Here is an 18,112-nt window from a genome sequence, read left to right as displayed (position 1 = left end):
CTCCAAAATCAATTTCCTCCACGTTTGAGTTAATTAAAAACTGTGCTTGTCGCTAACAAGTTGAGAAGGAAGGCATTTCTTTAAAGGCATAGTTTTATTTGGATGACTTAAATTCAATTTTGAAGTCATGAAAGTCTTCATTTATATACGCTCTTCCATTGTGACTTGGAGATCAAAATGCCGACCCAAGCTAAACACACTCGTTGACACATTCATCAAAAGTATGACAAAAAGATAAATTGTCCTAATTAAATAACCTAGTTATTAACACCTTTGAAGTCTTTATCATTGTAATTGATTGTAATGACATGATTAACCTGGGGGCAATCACACAGGTGTCATATATGTAATTAACTTGGAGATCAGAAATCGATGAAACAAAATTTTACCAAAACGGCACAAGATAATTTTGGAAAAAGACGTCAGGGCAGAAGGGCGCGGATGAAGGCACCCAGGGCGCGACTGAGGGCACCCAGGGCGCGGCGCCCTTCTATTTTGGGCTAGCGAGACCACTGATATGTTATTATGTTTTTTAAAATACTAAACTAAAATAGCAATATCAAAAATAAAATAAATATTTAGGATAAAATCTTGGTATGGTTTTTGTTTGTTTGTGGCTACAATGTAGCTAGTATACTATTTATTCTGGACTGAAAGTAAACTAAACACTTTGTTTATAATAGACGTGCAAATGTTTTCAGACATATTCTAACACACATTTTTGGCACGATGTGAATTAAGTCCCCAATTATGGCAGTAAAGTCACTAATTTTTTTTAATAAATATAAATTTAATCTACATGTTCTAATGCACTCAAAATTGTTCGAACATTTTTACCTTAAATTCCTCATGCAGTGCATCTGTGCAGAAATCTTAATCTGTATTGTTTTGGCACGGAACTTGAGCAAAATGATATGGGGACTAACTTTATCATGTTTATATCAGTTAGCAAATCATAAAAAATACATTTTATATTAGCTTTCTTTCGGAAACAGGAAAGTATGAAAATAAAAAAAATATCAACATATTTACCTTGGACTCTCACTGCCAAGTAGTTTTGCAAGACCCCACAAAAAATCCTCTGCACCAGAATGGCTTAGAAATGTTGTTATCGTAGCCTCTTTTTCTGCATGGAGATCATCAACAAAAAATTCCAAAGCTTGATGAGATCTTTTATCTGCATGTATTAATGCTGGGAAATAATCCTCTTTTGACCAGTTGCAAGAATTCTTCATTTTACAAATATTTACTCCTCGACAGGTCAATTTTATCAGTGACCTTTGATACTATATTTACATTTTAAATGTTTCATTTCAGAGTACGTTATGACTTATTCTTTAAGTTTGGTAACATCACTAATAAAGGGCAATAAAAGTTTCCACATGACTTACTCCCCTCCATGTTGTTTACGGGTAACTACCGAATGCCTCTCGCGGGGAACTACGAGATTGTTAAAGTCGCTTATATCATATTTTTGTTGAAAAAAATCACTACTTTAAAGGCCTTTATTACCTTACTTTTAGAAATTAATCGAATTTATTCAGAATACTTCATATATATATTTGTGAGATTTACTGGAATGACAAATTCATGACTCATATTATCCAATTATTTTTGGTCAATGATATAAGCTGTTGTTATTTTTTTAACTTTCTCACTTTTTTACTTTTTTACTAATTTGATAGTGGTACTAAGTACATGTAAGTGTTTGTATCATACTACTTGACCTGTTAACATTAATGAATTGTGATGATGTATCTGTAAGGTTAACTGGATTTGTTACTGTCAAGTTTTGATAAAGATACAGCCATCTATTTGCTACATTTTGCACTTTTTTGTTTAGAGCTTCTTTTTAAAAGATAAATTGTTCCTAGTTTGAAAAGATATCATGTCTATCTGACCCAAAACCGATGCAATCCTCCCAAAGACACTCCATCCCCAGTCGATCCCTCCAAGGTCGATCCGGCCCTAAGTTGATCCATCCCTAAAAATCTTATGATTCTAGTATTTCTACATGTACATTAACTTTGGAGTGTTGCTGACAACACAGGCAGTGGTGGATCCAGGTTCCTGGGGTTGGAACCACCCCTTTTTTTTTTGACGATCAATGCATTTGAATGGGAGCATATAGTTGGAACCCCCCCTTTATTCTGGGTTGGGAACACCCCCTTTTTTAAAATGGCTGGATCCGCTCCTGACAGGGGCGTGTATCATAGATGTTTCTGGGCTGAAATATATGCCAGTCGACTGGTAGGTGTTATAAATCAATGTTAATAGTGGACTTATCACGCAATCAAGTCGACTGGGATAATAAATTATTTCTGCCAAAAAAATATCTATTATACGCGCCCCTGTGGTGACACATTTCAATATGGATTAAGCGAATTTGTAAAAAATATTGATGCTTGATGAACAGTGAGGTATGCCTCATCTGAGACTACTGTAATATATGTGTTATAATAGTCTCAGACCTAATATTGAGGTGGGGGTGGAGTGTCAGAGGGGTCCTGATCCCACAATCCCTGTCTTAAAAACATGAAATCCTGAGGTCCTGAATTACAAAAAATTAAATCCTTACATCCCAAAATTTGAAAAAAGAATTCCAGGATCCCAAAAGGATCAATCCCGAAATCATGAGCTTAAAAACACCAGATCCTGACGTCCTGAAAAAGGCCATGCCCCCCCTCCTCACCCCCTGGTATGTTTATTCAACAATTGTCTGTTGATTGTCAACTAAAGTAACGCCAGTTGTAATCATTTAATTCAATCAAAATCATGATTGGTAAAATTTACATAACCAACAAGGTCAGCAGGGTTTAACAACATCAGTCATGTCAGTTGTTTGAACTTATAGTCTTATACGTTTTGTTAAAAGATACTTTTTCACTTTTTTGGTTTGGTAATCTAGAAGACTGGACTGGGTTGCACAAACGTCTATTAAGTTAATAGACTATTAACTTCTAATAGACTATTAAATATATCTAATTGACAATTAGTTAATAGAGTGATTTAATAGCGTTGCACGAATCACTTTTAAGGATACTATTAACTAATAGACAATTAAGTGACTATTAACATTTTAATAGTCAATTAAGTTCCATTTAATTCTGTGAGTTTCATCATTTTTTCACGACGTCTTCACGATTTTCTCGATTTTCATCATTTTCACGACGTCATCATGATTTTCATGATTTTCATCAATTTTTCATGACGTCAACACGATTTCAGCGATTTTCATCAATTTGTCATGACGTCAACACGATTTCAGCGATTTCATCATTTTTCAACTGGGTTGTGTTCAACATCGAAGTAGCTAAATAATGCTACGTAGTGCTACGTAGATTTATGACTACTGAACGTGTAGCTTGCCTAGCTGCTATCAATATCTACGTAGGTGCTAGGCTAGCGACACGTTCAATAGTCATACATCTACGTAGTCGCTAATATATTGAACGCAACCCTGGGTCTACTTTCAATTGACACCAAAACATGTCCAATTCCAAAATACAAGAAATTGCATATGTTGTATTGAAAAAGATAGAAAAATCTAGAAAAACGAGGGGAATAGGGGAATAAAAAAGCATTAGTCTTAAATTCCATTATGTTACTAATATTTGTGTTTCAAAAATCTTATCTGTAGTAATCATTTAAAAAATGTTTTCTTGGCATGCCGTACTTAATAGAAATGCGGACGTGAAAGAAAGCACTCTTTATCAAAACGTCAAGGGAGATTACATTTACACATTATTCGTTTATACATCGTATTTCAGGGAAAATGTGTATTAATTTTCAATGTTGACACCAATATCGATCTGCTGGATGTAGAATTTTACGACGAAAAACTACGGCTGTAATTTAAAACTGCCATATTTGTTATTGCATAGCAAAGACTAGTAAAATCATTGACAATATTATAATATTGACCTAGTCCAAATAATTTTGACGTCTGGCAAGGCTATCTTATTTTTTTTCTGGGACGCCTTCCATTGACCCAATCAATGAATATTGTTATCGTACGATTCAGTCCGGTGAACATTAGTTTAGTTTGTTTATATACAACAATGTTTATACACTACTTAATTCAAGAGTGAATTATTCAAAGTTAATACATTGAACTCTAAAGACAGTGTTAAACCAAATAGAACTTTGTAAAATTTACTGCGGTCTATGCATATGAGGAATCTGTAAGAACAAGTTTGAAAATGCCTGTACCAAGTCAGGAATATGACAGTTTTTGTCCATTCGTTTTTGATGCGTTTTGTTATTTGATTTTGCCATGTGATTATGGACTTTCCCAATTGATCTTCCTCTAAGTTCAGTATTTTTGTGATTTTACTTTTTACAACAGCAAAAAATGCTGGTAAATCGAAATAATAAAAACTGGAACCTTCCTGTGGCAGTGCCAACTATTTTATGAAGGGGTGTCTGGATTGCGGAGGAGGTGGTCGTTAATTCCTATCTGTATTCTTTATACTTTTTGCCAATTATTCTCTAATCTTTATATTTAAACACCTCATTTTTCTCTATTCTTTGTTATTGGTCTATTTTTCTGTATTCTTTAAATTTCCCCCCATTATTCTCTATTCTGTAAACCCACATCCACACCCTCGTGAAGCTCTACTCATGAAGTATATTTTCTATAACTGCAGTTATTAACCTTAAAAAAGTTTGTCGGCCTATATGGGGTGTCGGAACAGTGGGGTGTCGGCATAATGATGTTTCGGAATATCTGGGCAACCCCAAATAAGTCCAATAATTTCTGTTATTATGAACCCTATCCCATGTGAATATCAGATATTTATTTTAAGTTTATATCCAAGATACCAAAGTGTCGGATAGTTTTGTTTCATCTTCATTACAGTTTTCAGTTGCAAAAAAAAATTGTTAAATATGTATTGGATATAAATATTATGGACAATATACACCATGCCATCTTAAATAAAAAAAAAAGAAGATCAAAACTATCACGTAGTTTCTCTTATCTTCTTCGAATAACAATGTATGTTATTGTACGTTATTGTGCACTGTTCTGTTATTCATTTTTCCAATCTGTAGTAATCATTAAAATGTTAACTCGGCATGCCATACTTAACAGAAATGCGGACGTGAAAGAAAGCACTCTTTATCAAAGCGTCAACGGAGATTGCACATTCTTCACCCCTGTTCTAAAAGGTTTTCAAATGTCCAATGCCCTCGTCCATGCATGCCTTCTAAAAATTGTTAATTTTGGAGAATGGATTTTATACTAAGAAATATATTTCAGTTTGAACAAAGCATACTTCCAAGGATGAGGGCAAAAGTTTTTTTCTTCAGTTTAATGACACTTGGCCGTATTGAAAATAAAACCATTGTTTCCCTTAAATAGATTCATAATAAAAATGGTTAATCATAGAATTACAATTATATCTTCATCTATGCTTCAAAAATTTTTTATCTTTTCTTTCTATTATTATCTAAATAATAACAAAAACAATTCTTTTTGTGACGAAATCATACAATGTGGGATATCACGTCAAATCATCGAGTTGAGAAGCCTGTCACGGTATTCTTCGGCTGATTTTGAGGTACAAGTAATCCAAGCACTTGCATGGCATCCATTTTAAATGTACAATTAAGGACTTAATAGCGCTCCTTCGTTCAATTAAATTTGATAGTGAGTTAATAGACTATTAACGTTAATTAAATTTTGTGCAACGCAAGTAATAGACTATTAAATTTAAGTGTACTTTTAATAGACTATTAACTTTAATAGACGTTTGTGCAACCCAGTCCTGATTTAATTTGATTAAAGTTAATTACTCCACTTTATTTTTACAGAAAACTTCACAAAAGCTGATCCAATGTTCAAATACACATGAAGAAGATTATGCTGATGTGTTCTGATTGTAACGAAAATGTTCTGGAATGGGAAATTATAAATCAAGACCAACAGTGTCATGTGCTGGTAATTTTTTATTTTAAAACTGAATTTGAGCTTTAAGGCTTAGGGCTATTCCATAAAAACATACATGGGACACAGGGAAGACACTTCCAAAACTCCACTATCATAACTATGGGTGGGTTTCATCTATATATTTTTAAAGTGCCTTCCCTGGGTACCATGTATGTTTTGATGGAACAGACCTTAAATAAAATCTGTATTGTACCAGTTATTTTGAATTGAACAATGTCCAGTAAGTCTTGCATTGTGTAGCACAAATGTACCATAGTAATCAAAAACAGTCACTTCTGTAAAGTTATTTATGATATTGCTCATGGAAATTATAAAAAAAACATGAGCATGTACATGTATAAGCAGATTTTGACTTCATATTGTTTCCCTTCTTAACTGAAACAGAAGTTTATACTAAAGCGTGTATTGTCTACATTTATATCAAAACTCTGTTTTCAGTTGTGCAAATTATTTTTTGTAGATGAATTAAAAAAGAAAATCAGTGAGAGTTATTCTATTTTCCGTTCTCGAGTAATAGAAGATTTACGACCAAGAGATTCAGATTGGTCAGAACTTCAGCAACTATGTGCGTAAGTAAAGCTACTTCATTATATATATCATTTTATTCTGGTATCAATAATTTAGTTGAACAAAGGTATACAAAAATACATATTGAACAGAAGTATAGAACAAACTATTTAACTTCAGAAAGTTCTACAAAAGTTTGATCTTGTCATAATTCCAACACAACATATATATATGCTGCTGAAAACCAAATATTACATCTACCACGTGCACAATAAAAGGGAAAAACAAGAGATATCCAGGTCAAGATATAAAAGTTTTGTACAGCAGTCAGAGACCTACGTGTGCAGGTTAGAATCTATTGATTAGAGTTACTTCCCCTTAAAAACATATGTTTGCAGCAGAGTCAGAAATACCCTGTTTTTAGAAAGAATTGAAACTACAGCCTGCACTTTCAAGGAAAACACATTTTGAATAATAAAATTTAAGATTTGACCTTTCAAGGTAATCAAAAACAGTCTATTCACTCTATTGTTAGTCTGAAAAGTCAATGAAAACCAGAATCTGACTTAAATTAATTTGTAATTAGAACCTTATAATAAGTTTGGTTCTTACCAACACGAGTGATATCCAAAACCGTACAGTTCAATTTTAGGGTTAATTCTTTTTTATTTTATTTCATAAAGGTTAATGTTATCAATGTTATCAAGATATATAGTCGCCGTCACATAAAATTGGCACCATGTTTTTTGTCAAAAAATAATTAAATATCAGCTGCGTTTACTCGAGATGATGTTTTTCATTTAGCGGAAGTAAAATTCTGTCCAAATATCCACTACTGTCCTACCTTTTATTGTGTTTGAACTGTATAATCCTGACCTTCACATTTTCAAGATTATTTACATTGTATAACCGCCATCTTGGTTTCTATGGGGGTCCCTTATTCCATAACATTCGTTACTCTCCGGTAATATCATTGTCATTGATGATACAATTTCCCGCGCTTTATACGTAAAGATGACGAAAAGCTCCGAGAGACACAAGAAAATGGAGAGCAAGTGGAACTCCACGGCAACACTTCCGGTAATAACAATGGCGGATTCCACCATACAAAATAATCTTGGATTATGTGAAGGTCAGATTATACAGTGCAAACACAATAAAAGGTAGGACAGTAGTTGATTTTTGGAATGATATTTGATTCCGCTAATTGAAAAACATGATCTTTAGTAAACACAGTCGATATTTAAGAAAAATTTGACAAAAATATGGTGCCAATTTTACGTGACGGCGACTATAGAAATGTTTAAGAAAAAAAAAAAATCTTGTTTCTTTTTTAAGTTAACTTTAATTTAAATACATGTATATAACATTTTTGTTTTACAGAAAATGTGATGTAAGTAAAGTGAAAGAAATTTTAACAGATGAAAATGTCCTGGAAAATACTGACGGAAACTTTACTTTGTTACACATAGCATGTCTGTCTGGAAGTAAGTTTTAGTTGACAGTTGTCTCAACTAATGTTATATTTTTACTGTAATTTTTGTGTGGCCTGTGACAAATTCCAAGAAGAATAACTTAGGAATGCTGTTTAAGTTGTTCTGGCTGTGACAGGGTATGTTGAGTATGTTTGACTTTGTAGAAATTTCTGGTTATTAGGAACCAGAAAGGTAAATCAATGAAAATTGGTTTGCATTTGTATTACTATTGGCTGATATGATTTCCGTGAAGATTAATTGATGCCCCCCTTTCTAATTGAAAATCAGTGATATTTGGTATCCAGCTAAATAGCATTTAGACATCTCATTCTCCATTTCTTTGGAGTTTTTTTCCTTGCCTTATTCATGGTCCATTGACTTTGAAAGCGTGTGAGTAGTCTATTCAGTATATAGTTAAAAAGTTTTTCTGAACCTCTTTTCTCATGGTTTACTGTCATTGGTAACATTTATGTATAATTTATTTGATATTTACCGTTAACTTTGCATCATTTAAAAAAAACACTTGAGTTTAATAATGACACATAAAAGCTTCATGTATTATATTTCATTTTATTTCAGCAAGTAGATCATTAGTAGAGTTATTGATAAAGAAAGGTGTGCCACCATGTGCTCTAACTAAAAATCAGTTTGCAGCTATTCATTTGGCAACTTACAAGGTACATAACTCTTTATTTCTTGTTAATTTTAAAGAAAACTGACTTCTATGTTATTAAGAGGCTGTCCAAGTAAATATCAGACAAATCCTATGATAATGACGACACAACATAATTTTTTTCCCACTGATTTTTTGGTTCCAATGCAATGTTTATATCATACAAAGGATATATATGTCAAAGATATTTTTGAATCAACAGTGGATGGCTCAGAAAATGATATTAAAGTTCACTAACAACGCAACAAAAATTTTTACAAAATGAAGAGTTATCTCCCCTTTTCAATGAATTTTTAGTGCTTTCTATGTATTTTTTTTCTCTTTATTTGATGTAGTTAATATAAAAAAACTAACTTTGAGAAAGAATGAATTTGTGATATGAAATAGATGAAAAAATTTTGAAAACAAAACATGTCATGTGCCATCCACTGCCTGGTTTTTCCATGGACACCCTCTTAACACTATACATACAGCTTTTCAAAACTCATTTGATTAAACATTTGAAATCATCCGTATTTAGAGACCTACAACACTGTTTAAAATGACCTCAAAACAAACCAGAGATAACCATGATAATCAGTAGCGTGTGTTTACCAATAAAAACTAAAGATACAATGTAAAACTGAGCTATAATTATAAACTTGAAGGACCAATCCAAACTTTACCTTAATATATCTTGGAAAATATCTAGACCAAACTTAACAAAATGTTCTAGATATAGAGACATGTCTTAATTTGTGTTTTAGTAAATTGTATTCAATATATAGGAGGTAGGAATATCAAAATTTTGAGTAGTTGAATATGTAAAGTTATCGTAATGACAAGAATAGTTGTATATAATCCTGAAAGAGGAAGGAAGAACAGCATTATGAGTATGACAAATCGACCATAATTTTTTTTTGCCTCAAACTGTATTGTTGTGATAATGTAAATTGTGTTTACCTAACAACATGAAGCAGAGCTAGGTAAATAGATATTTTGGAAAGTTAAATCAAGTTTTAAGAATGCCAAGCTTATAATACAATGCAATTATCTTCATTTTAATGCAGCATATTAAAATAAATCCCATTTAATAAATATTTTGGCTTAAAATGACATAAATGAAAAAGTGAAACTGTTGCATAGTCTGAAACATCTAAACAATGTGACCTCATATGTATACTCACAATGTCAAACATAGTCATTAGAGGTATTTATACCTTTTGTATGCTTCACAATGGTTTCAGAAGATTTTTAGGCTCAAAATGTGACTTTCTTATTTATTTTGTGAGAAAATACATACCAAAAAAAAAAATCGGAATTCAAAATGGTGGCTTTCTCAGTTACTAACTAGGAGAAAGTGGATTCTAACCCTTTATAATATTTGACAATGTCCAATGAAAATTATCGTGACAAATGAATTGTATTACAATTAAATATATTTGATCTAATTACAGGGTGATATTGAATGTGTGCAATATTTATTAGAACATGACAATGTTGATGTTAACCTACCAGGAAACAGTGGTATTACTCCTCTCCACATTGCTGCTATGTGTGGCCACTCGGAGGTAAGGACACTCAGAGATTAAGAAATGTATGCTTAAAACTTATTGAATTGGATGGAAAATATTTTGAGATAAAGATACTAAACAGTATATATATATACCATTTTGTTGTTGTTGATATTTAAGTAATAATTTAATTTTGGATGTAACGCGTCTTCTGATTGGCTGACGTTATTTTGTTATGAGCCCATAGACATAATTTAGTCATGTGACCGTGACGTCATCAACGTTTTTTCATGGTTTTCTACGGTTTAAAATGGAATTTAGAATTAAATTATCAGAAATGACTGTAATATTTTTTCTGTCTACGCGCGTTATTCAGTGTGCACCAAATTTTTTATGTTATTTCTTCATAGACAGAAAAAATATTACAGTCATTCCTTAAATGTGCTGACTGTTTTTGTAATAAAACTAGTATTTGAAAACTGCGCCATGAAAATATGTCTGCTTTTTTAAAGTGTAAAGATAAGTTTTTCAAACATAATAGATATAAATATTATGACTACTTTCAAAAAATATTTATGTAGATTATATGCAGGAAACAAACTGTAAGCAATTTGAATTTAACTGCAATCATTGAAAATTTCATTGTAATTCCCTAAAAACACGAATGAAAAATAAGAATTGGTTGGGTACCCCCAAAAAATACAAACATGCTTTCTTTGGGAAAAAAGTAAAAAATTTAGTACTTTATAATATACTGTATACAATTCTTAACTGTTTTTGTGTGTTTTTAAATTGATTTTGTTTGAACCTAGAGTGAAAATAACATATTTGGTTTGAAGGTGTTATGTTGAAGTTGAACCTTTGACACCTCTGTGCCATCTGCTAGTCTTATAATGTTTTCTAAATGTCTTATTAGAATTATTGAATGTTACTGAGATACAGATGTTCATAACTATTTCAGATCACCAGTCTTTTGCTGGAAAATGGTGGTTTGATAAACAAAGGAGATGCTGTGAAGTTTTCACCGCTTCACCTGGCTAGTAATTTTGGTCAGGACAAGGTATTTATATGCGTATGACAAAAAAACAGTAATAAGCAAATCAAATTAATATAATACAATAATTTTGAGTAGCATCTGAGATTATTTCTTTGCAGTATGAACTTTTTGATTAACTTATATAAATTGTTGTTCAGTATATTTATTAGTTATGTAGTGTCAGGTTGCACTGAAGCCATTTTAGATATCATTTGCAGTTCTTATCTCACATCATAGGTTTGATTCTCAGCAAGGACAAACTAAAGATCAGAAAATTGTTATTAGCTGCTTTTTCTTGAAGCATACTGCATTTAAAAATAAAAGCAAAAAATAATCAGCTTAGAGAGAGAATAATAGGTTTTGGTAGAATGAATAACATTTTTCCTATGGACTTTAACATATTATGCTTCCATTACAGTGTATCAGTCTGGTACAAAGCGTTTAATATTCAATTCACATTAACTTGCTCTCATCCTGCTTTGCATGTAGTATTTGCCACTTTATATAAAACACCAATTCATCATTATCATCTTTTATCTTCCAATATAACTAATGTAAATATATTTTCTTTTGAAGGTTGTAGAACTCCTGATTTCTTGTGGTGCTGATATCAACATATCTGGTGGGGTTGGGGACAGACCTCTACATTTAGCATGTTCCAAAGGGCATTTGAATATTACCAAGCTGTTAATCAATGGTACCTCTAAGCAAATAGCAGATGGTAGGTCTTTTTTTTATTTTGTTATATAAACTTTATGTACTTAGAATGTAAAGTTTGATGGTAGGCTTTCATATGAATTGTATCCAGTAAGTTGATAATGATGCACATTATTGTCATGAATGACAGTGAAATTCTTAAGTACAAAAAATTATTAGCATACTTTGTTGATTAACCAATAAATAAAAATAGAAAAAGAACCAATTTTGAAAATAAAACATTATATAAATTAGACTGTTGGTTTTCCCATTTGAATGGTTTTACACTTGTAATATTTTGGGCTCCTTTACAGCTTGCTGTTTGGTGTGAGCTAAGGCTCCGTGTTGAAAACCGTACCTTGACCTATAATGGTTTACTTTAATGAATTGTGACATGGATGGAGAGTTGTCTCATTGGGCCTTCATACTTCATACCACATCTTCCTATATATAAGATTTGAAGATTTGGTTGTATGGAAAACAACTTATTGTGATATTTTTATATTATCAAAGACTAGATATTTGAAAAAACCAACACCAACATGATGGATTAAAATAAAATGAAATAAAATATTCTTATCCCTTTACTTTTTCTGTAGTGAATGTGACAGATGATGAGGAGCATAGACCCATACATTTCTGTTGTAAATCAGGACATCTGATGGTGCTTCATTATCTTCTAGAACACCAAGCTGAAGCACATGGTGAAAATATCTATGGTGATACTCCACTTCATTTGTAAGTCTAAAGGAGTAGGCCCGTTAAGGGCCGATTTTGGCCTCAATTTTCAAGTTCATCTAACAAAAGATTTTATGCACTTTCTAAACACTTAAGTGTCTATTTCAATTGATTCAATTAGTTAATGTAAAAGATTTTAACTGATTCAGTCATTAAAAACGCTCGGATTGAAGCTTAAATATGAAAAATCTATCAAATATGCCAAAAAACGTCACTTTTTAGATGGTTTTCGTCAAAAATGAAAGTGGCCGCATCCGTGTTCATCATCAACCTTTATATATGTTATGTATTATCATCAAATACAACTTACATTCCAATATTATGAATGAACACGAATGCGGCCTCTTTAATTTAAGACGGAAACTGTCTAAAATTTAACTAAAATGCTATAATTGTGAAGATTTCAGTAATTTAGCATGACTTTATGATGCTAGTACACGATATATGTGCATTGTATTGTCAAAAACAGCACATATTTATGTAGCAGAAGCATTCTACTTTCCAAAAAATAGCTAAAAGATTACATTTTCACAATTTTGCAAAACTGCTTTATTTTGGGGTCAAAAAGGGGTCTTACTGAACCTACTCCTTTGATACACAGCTTTATTTATGAGAAAACTGTATTGTATTTTAAGCTCCAACAGCATCAATTGGGGGTTAAATGGTAGCAAATTAAGTTTACTGGCAAAGCGTTAGCAGTGCCAGTAAACATATATTTGTAACCATTAAAAAATCACTAATTGATGTCGTCAGAGTTTGAAATACAGTATTGTTATCTCCATTCTAATGAAACTGACTGAAAACAACGTTGAAACATGTATTTAAAATCTGTCATATATTGAAAATCTCTGTTAAATTTATTCACACTTTTCTGGATTATAAGATTACGAATGCAAATGAGGAATTTGTCAAGAGACAACCTTACCAAAGAGCAGAAAACAGTTAAAGGCTAACAATTGGTCTTCAACACAGCGAAAAAATCCTGACCTGATGCTGCTTCAGCTGGCCCCTTAACAAAAATCTGTATGGGATTTTCTTGCTGCGTTGAAGACCAATTGCTGGCTTTAGGCTTTTATCTGCTCTTTGCTCAGGTTGTTGTCTCTTTGACATATTCCCTATTTTCATTCTCAATTTTAGTTCAATGAAAATGATTTGGACCTTGACATTTGGTATTGCTTTTGCAAACCTCTTAATGCATTTTTGTTTTTTGGGTGGTTAGGTTACTGTCTCAAATCTCAATTACTTATACCCCACATCTCTTTCAATTCATATTTGTACAGATGGCGGTAAATAAAGATAACTAATGATATAGTATAGTTCTATATTCTGAATATTTTCACACTTATTCCTGCATTGTATTTTTCAGAGCCTGCTACAATGCCAAAGTAGAAGTTGTAAAACAGCTTGTATCTCTCACTGGTCCTGATAGTCTGGTAAAGGAGAACTTGTTTGGTGAAACACCTCTGCATAGTGCATGTACCAATGGCAGAAGTCTGGAATTAATCAAATTCCTGTTAGAACAACCAGTGGTCAATATAAACTGTCAGGGTAAAGATGGTCACACAGGTAACTCATTGTTTCACTAATTATATAAAAAGTTTTAGTTATTACTAATTAACAAGATAATAGTATTAGAAACCAGTATTTGTTGTAAATAAGTATATATGATAAAAACAAAAGCACTGCTGCAATGTAGAAGGTTAACTAACAAGTTGACAATTATTATAATTTTATGCACCGTTTTTTATTTTTTAGATTTGTTTCTCCCTTTATTGACTTTAAAGAACAGAGAGTTTTTCTATCAGTGAAATACCTCTTTAGTGGTCTCTTAGTAGCGTATTCACCTCAAGTGTGGTAGGTCGTGTTTTCCAACCCCACTTGGTCAAACAAAAAAACACATTAAGGAGTTAGAGCAAAGACTAGTCGGCTCATAATCAGAATAATGTGTCAATGAAAGGTTTCTTCATGAGGACTGTTACCTTGTAAACTAGCACTTGGGACAGTATCCCTAATGCGCCTTGAAATGAGGAACTCAAAAGTCATGTGTAAACAAAAAGTCTCTGTGTAGTGATATTTGACACATTTCTATGATAAACAAATGACTGAGCTGAACCATTTGTGTTAATTGAGAAAGTTGGGGAACACAGAATAAATGTGTAAAAACTATGGAGCTATTAAATGTGTTCAAAGTATTAAATATTTTAAAAATTTTATTGTGTTAAAAATGGTTTTTTTTACCACGAGGAGCCGCATAACAAAAGGATACTCGTGGTTTGCTAATTTACGGAAAAAGTAATCCCACTTGTTACCCTGAAAATTTAACCACATATGTGAAAATGTCTCAGCTTCGAAACGAGCCATCATACATATCCAAGTTAACATATGGACTGAGCAACAGAAGAAAACGTTACCATAACGGCCTATGGAGAAACTTATACGCTTCTTGACCCACTTGACTTTTTGGTCTAGTACAGAGCAGGGTTTATATTCATATTACATTAAAATGTTCTCACCCTTAATATGCATATCCATTTGCCACTAGACATCATCATCTCTCACTGAAGAAAATTATTTTTCCATTTCCAGCATTACATAGTGCATGCTATCATGGTCATATTAGAGTAGTACAATTCTTACTAGAATGGAGAGCAGACATGAACTTGGTGGCTCAAATTGTTGATCAGAAAGATGGAAATGAAAAGATCGAAGAACAAACTGCTTTGATGTGGGCGTACGAACAAGGTATGGACTTTAACTTGTAAAGATCTACAGATATAGACTTTAACAACATAACTTTTGTCAACTTCAAAGCTTTTGATATTACTCTAAAATATAAAAGAAATCATTATGTGTACATTTAACAGGAAAAGAAAGAATGTGATGTATTAATTTATAACATCAGATCCTACAAATACATGTCTTACACTCAAGGATCCGGAAATTATTTTTTCACCTGATTTCGGTCATTTTGAGATAACTGAAAAGTGGGTGCCCTTTTTCAAACAAGGATTGTTGAAATCACATTACTGTGTATATGCTCATACTGACATACAGTCATGCTCATAGCATGAACAAACGTGTTTAACTGTTGCATCGCATTTACTTCATGAATTTCCCTACCATTTTCCTAAAAATCGATCTTGAGCAATTAAAGGAAGGCAACAGTTTAAAAATGAAATGATTTTAATGATTCAAAATGATAATTTTCTCAAACTTTGCTTACGCTTCTTTCGATTTTGAAGACAAAATTATAATCGGATGTTTTGCGACAATAGTAAAACGAACAATTCCGGACACATTTCTGGGATTAGTTTTGTTTATCAAATTCACAGGAAATTGTAGGCCTTTTAATTTTTTACCTTTAATATTGTTTGCATATTAATTATAATAGTTGGACTTGTTTAATTTAGCATGAAATAATTTTGAATTTACGATTTAGTGTCCAATCTGCGGAAGAGAATTTCAAGCATGTGTTTGTAGTGAAATTATTTTTTTTTTCTACTTAAATTAAATCAAATTTTAATTTAATTTTAAATCAGAATTGACAATTGTCTAAGCTGAAAAGTAATTAAATAATGCAGACAGTTATTACTGACTTTTAATTCCTTTATAATATTAGTTCTGAGCTTGTGATCAATAGACAGGTGTGAATTAAAAACACAGGTAAAGAGATTAGAGATCATTAGCCAATGGCTCCCCGAGGCATTAATAAAGTTATTAGGAGGGCCCTCAGGATTATAACACTGTATACTGGAGTGGCAGTTTTATTACAGGAAAGCAAGTTCAAAATGGCGATTTACAAACTCGATCTCAAGGAAATGACCGAAATTATTTCTGTTCAAAAATAAAATTTGTCATAAATCCCAATTACTCGTTTAGGACAAAGACTTTCAGTTTAGGACAAGTCTAGCAAATATGACCGTTTCCGGAATTGCTTGCTGACACTCAATTATGACATATTACATATTTAAGCTTCTTTTTTTAAAAGACATATTTAAAAAAAATATGCACATGACTTGATTCAATTGTTTTGAATATTTCAGGTCATGATTCCATTGTTACACTACTTAAACATCACAAACTACCACAAGAAGAGTCTGCATGTGGAGACTATTCCCAGCCTGGGGGTGAAGGGTCATATGTATCTGTCCCATCACCACTAGGGAAACTGAAGAGCATGACCAGAGGTAAGTTCTGCTGATTTTGTGAGACTTGATAGATATTTCTCTCACACGGAACAGTAAATGTACGAAATTAACCAGTTTTCTTGCAATTTGTCATTTCATTGTGAATTTTATCTGGAGTAACATTAATAATACCATGATATTTTTTGGAACCAGATGCCCATTTTGAGAATCATATATAGTTATCAAAGGTACCAGTTTTAGAAGTCAATACGCCAGATGCGCGCTTCATCCACATAAAGACTCATCAGTGAAGCTCTGATCAAAATAGTTAAAAAGCCAAACAAGTACAAAGTTAAAGAGCATTGATGACCCAAAATTCCAAATTAAATGCCAAATACGGCTAAGGTTTTCTATGCCTGGGATAAGAAAATTCTAAATATTTGGAATAATTCATACTTTTGCAAACAGTTTATTAAAAAAAAAATGACCATATAATTGATAATCATGTCAACATGTTAAGTGCTGTGTACTGGGCTGGTTATATCCTCGGGACAAAAGGTCAAAGGTCTCTTTAGTGATGCTTGATGACATAATGTTTGAAAGTCCAAAACTCCTGTGGTAGCTAATACTAGCTATAGACAGTTGTTTTTTGTATGTAATTCAAGTAATTTTCGTATATTCTATATCTTCTCTTTTGTTCTAGAGAAAATTGATGTACTTCAGTTACGAGCCGAATTGCCAAGACATTTCCAATTACAGTTGACAGATCTGACTTTTCAGGAACCAATTGGAAGTGGGTCATTTGGCAAAGTTTACAAAGGGTTTTATGATGGAAAAATTTGTGCAATTAAAAGGTATTATTAATGAGTTTGTAAAATCATTTACAACAAGAAGATGTATGTATATGCTTACTTTTAATGAGGTAGTGGTCTGATTCTATAATTAATACAACAAAAGTTCAGTTAAAGAAAAATTTAAACCATATTGACATACAAGTCCTTTAGTACAAAATGCAACTGAAAGCAATTCTTCTGTTAAAAGTTGTGTAGGCTGTTTTAAGTTCTTATGAAAAGATTTTTTAAATTTAAATGTCATTCTTAAATTTCAAACATTAGTCTATTTTTGTAAAAAAGTGTCACTAAATATTAGAAATCGAACAAATCTTAGGCTAGAACCATTTAGATTGGCAACTTGTTTTATATATGAAATTCAAGCAGTTAGGATCATTGTGTTTGTTATCTATTTTCAGATACAGGGGTAATTCCTTTGGTGCCAAATCTGATGTAGATATGTTTTGTAGAGAAGTAGCCATTCTGTCCAAGCTCAATAGTCCTTATGTTATTAATTTTGTAGGTGCTACCTTAGATGACCCAAGTGTAAGTACAAAATAAAAACATCCATTTTAAAAATCAGA

General features: G+C 32.1%; 2 protein-coding genes across 10 annotated transcripts in view; one reads left to right on the top strand and one right to left on the bottom strand.

Moving 5' to 3' along the window:
• LOC139512370 (uncharacterized) overlaps positions 1-1,470 on the bottom strand; it is a 67,477-nt gene extending 66,007 nt beyond the window's left edge. For 4 of the 7 annotated variants that reach the window (XM_071299955.1, XM_071299958.1, XM_071299960.1 and 1 more), the window contains exon 1: positions 1,033-1,447. In XM_071299955.1, coding sequence (XP_071156056.1) covers positions 1,033-1,235 — 203 coding nt within the window. In that variant the 5' untranslated portion in view covers positions 1,236-1,447. Of the gene's footprint in view, positions 1-1,032 lie in introns of all 7 variants that reach the window. The other 3 variants (XM_071299954.1, XM_071299959.1, XM_071299956.1) reach the window with 2 other exon arrangements.
• A 135-nt stretch (positions 1,471-1,605) lies between these two features.
• Positions 1,606-18,112, top strand: part of LOC139512368 (serine/threonine-protein kinase TNNI3K-like) — a 34,136-nt gene continuing 17,629 nt past the window's right edge. The window contains exons 1-14 of one of the 3 annotated variants that reach the window (XM_071299951.1): positions 1,606-1,700; positions 5,818-5,944; positions 6,414-6,522; positions 7,844-7,947; positions 8,515-8,612; positions 10,045-10,158; positions 11,063-11,161; positions 11,714-11,858; positions 12,433-12,571; positions 13,938-14,137; positions 15,158-15,313; positions 16,615-16,758; positions 17,402-17,552; positions 17,948-18,074. In XM_071299951.1, the coding sequence (XP_071156052.1) occupies positions 5,905-5,944; positions 6,414-6,522; positions 7,844-7,947; positions 8,515-8,612; positions 10,045-10,158; positions 11,063-11,161; positions 11,714-11,858; positions 12,433-12,571; positions 13,938-14,137; positions 15,158-15,313; positions 16,615-16,758; positions 17,402-17,552; positions 17,948-18,074 (1,626 nt within the window). In that variant the 5' untranslated portion in view covers positions 1,606-1,700; positions 5,818-5,904. Of the gene's footprint in view, positions 1,705-1,738; positions 1,761-5,817; positions 5,945-6,413; positions 6,523-7,843; positions 7,948-8,514; positions 8,613-10,044; positions 10,159-11,062; positions 11,162-11,713; positions 11,859-12,432; positions 12,572-13,937; positions 14,138-15,157; positions 15,314-16,614; positions 16,759-17,401; positions 17,553-17,947; positions 18,075-18,112 lie in introns of those variants that run through there. The other 2 variants (XM_071299952.1, XM_071299953.1) reach the window with 2 other exon arrangements.

Source organism: Mytilus edulis, chromosome 2 (assembly GCF_963676685.1).
Source record: "Mytilus edulis chromosome 2, xbMytEdul2.2, whole genome shotgun sequence".
NCBI classification, from domain to species: Eukaryota; Metazoa; Mollusca; class Bivalvia; order Mytilida; family Mytilidae; genus Mytilus; species Mytilus edulis.
This window is presented reverse-complemented; position numbering and strand designations above follow the sequence as displayed.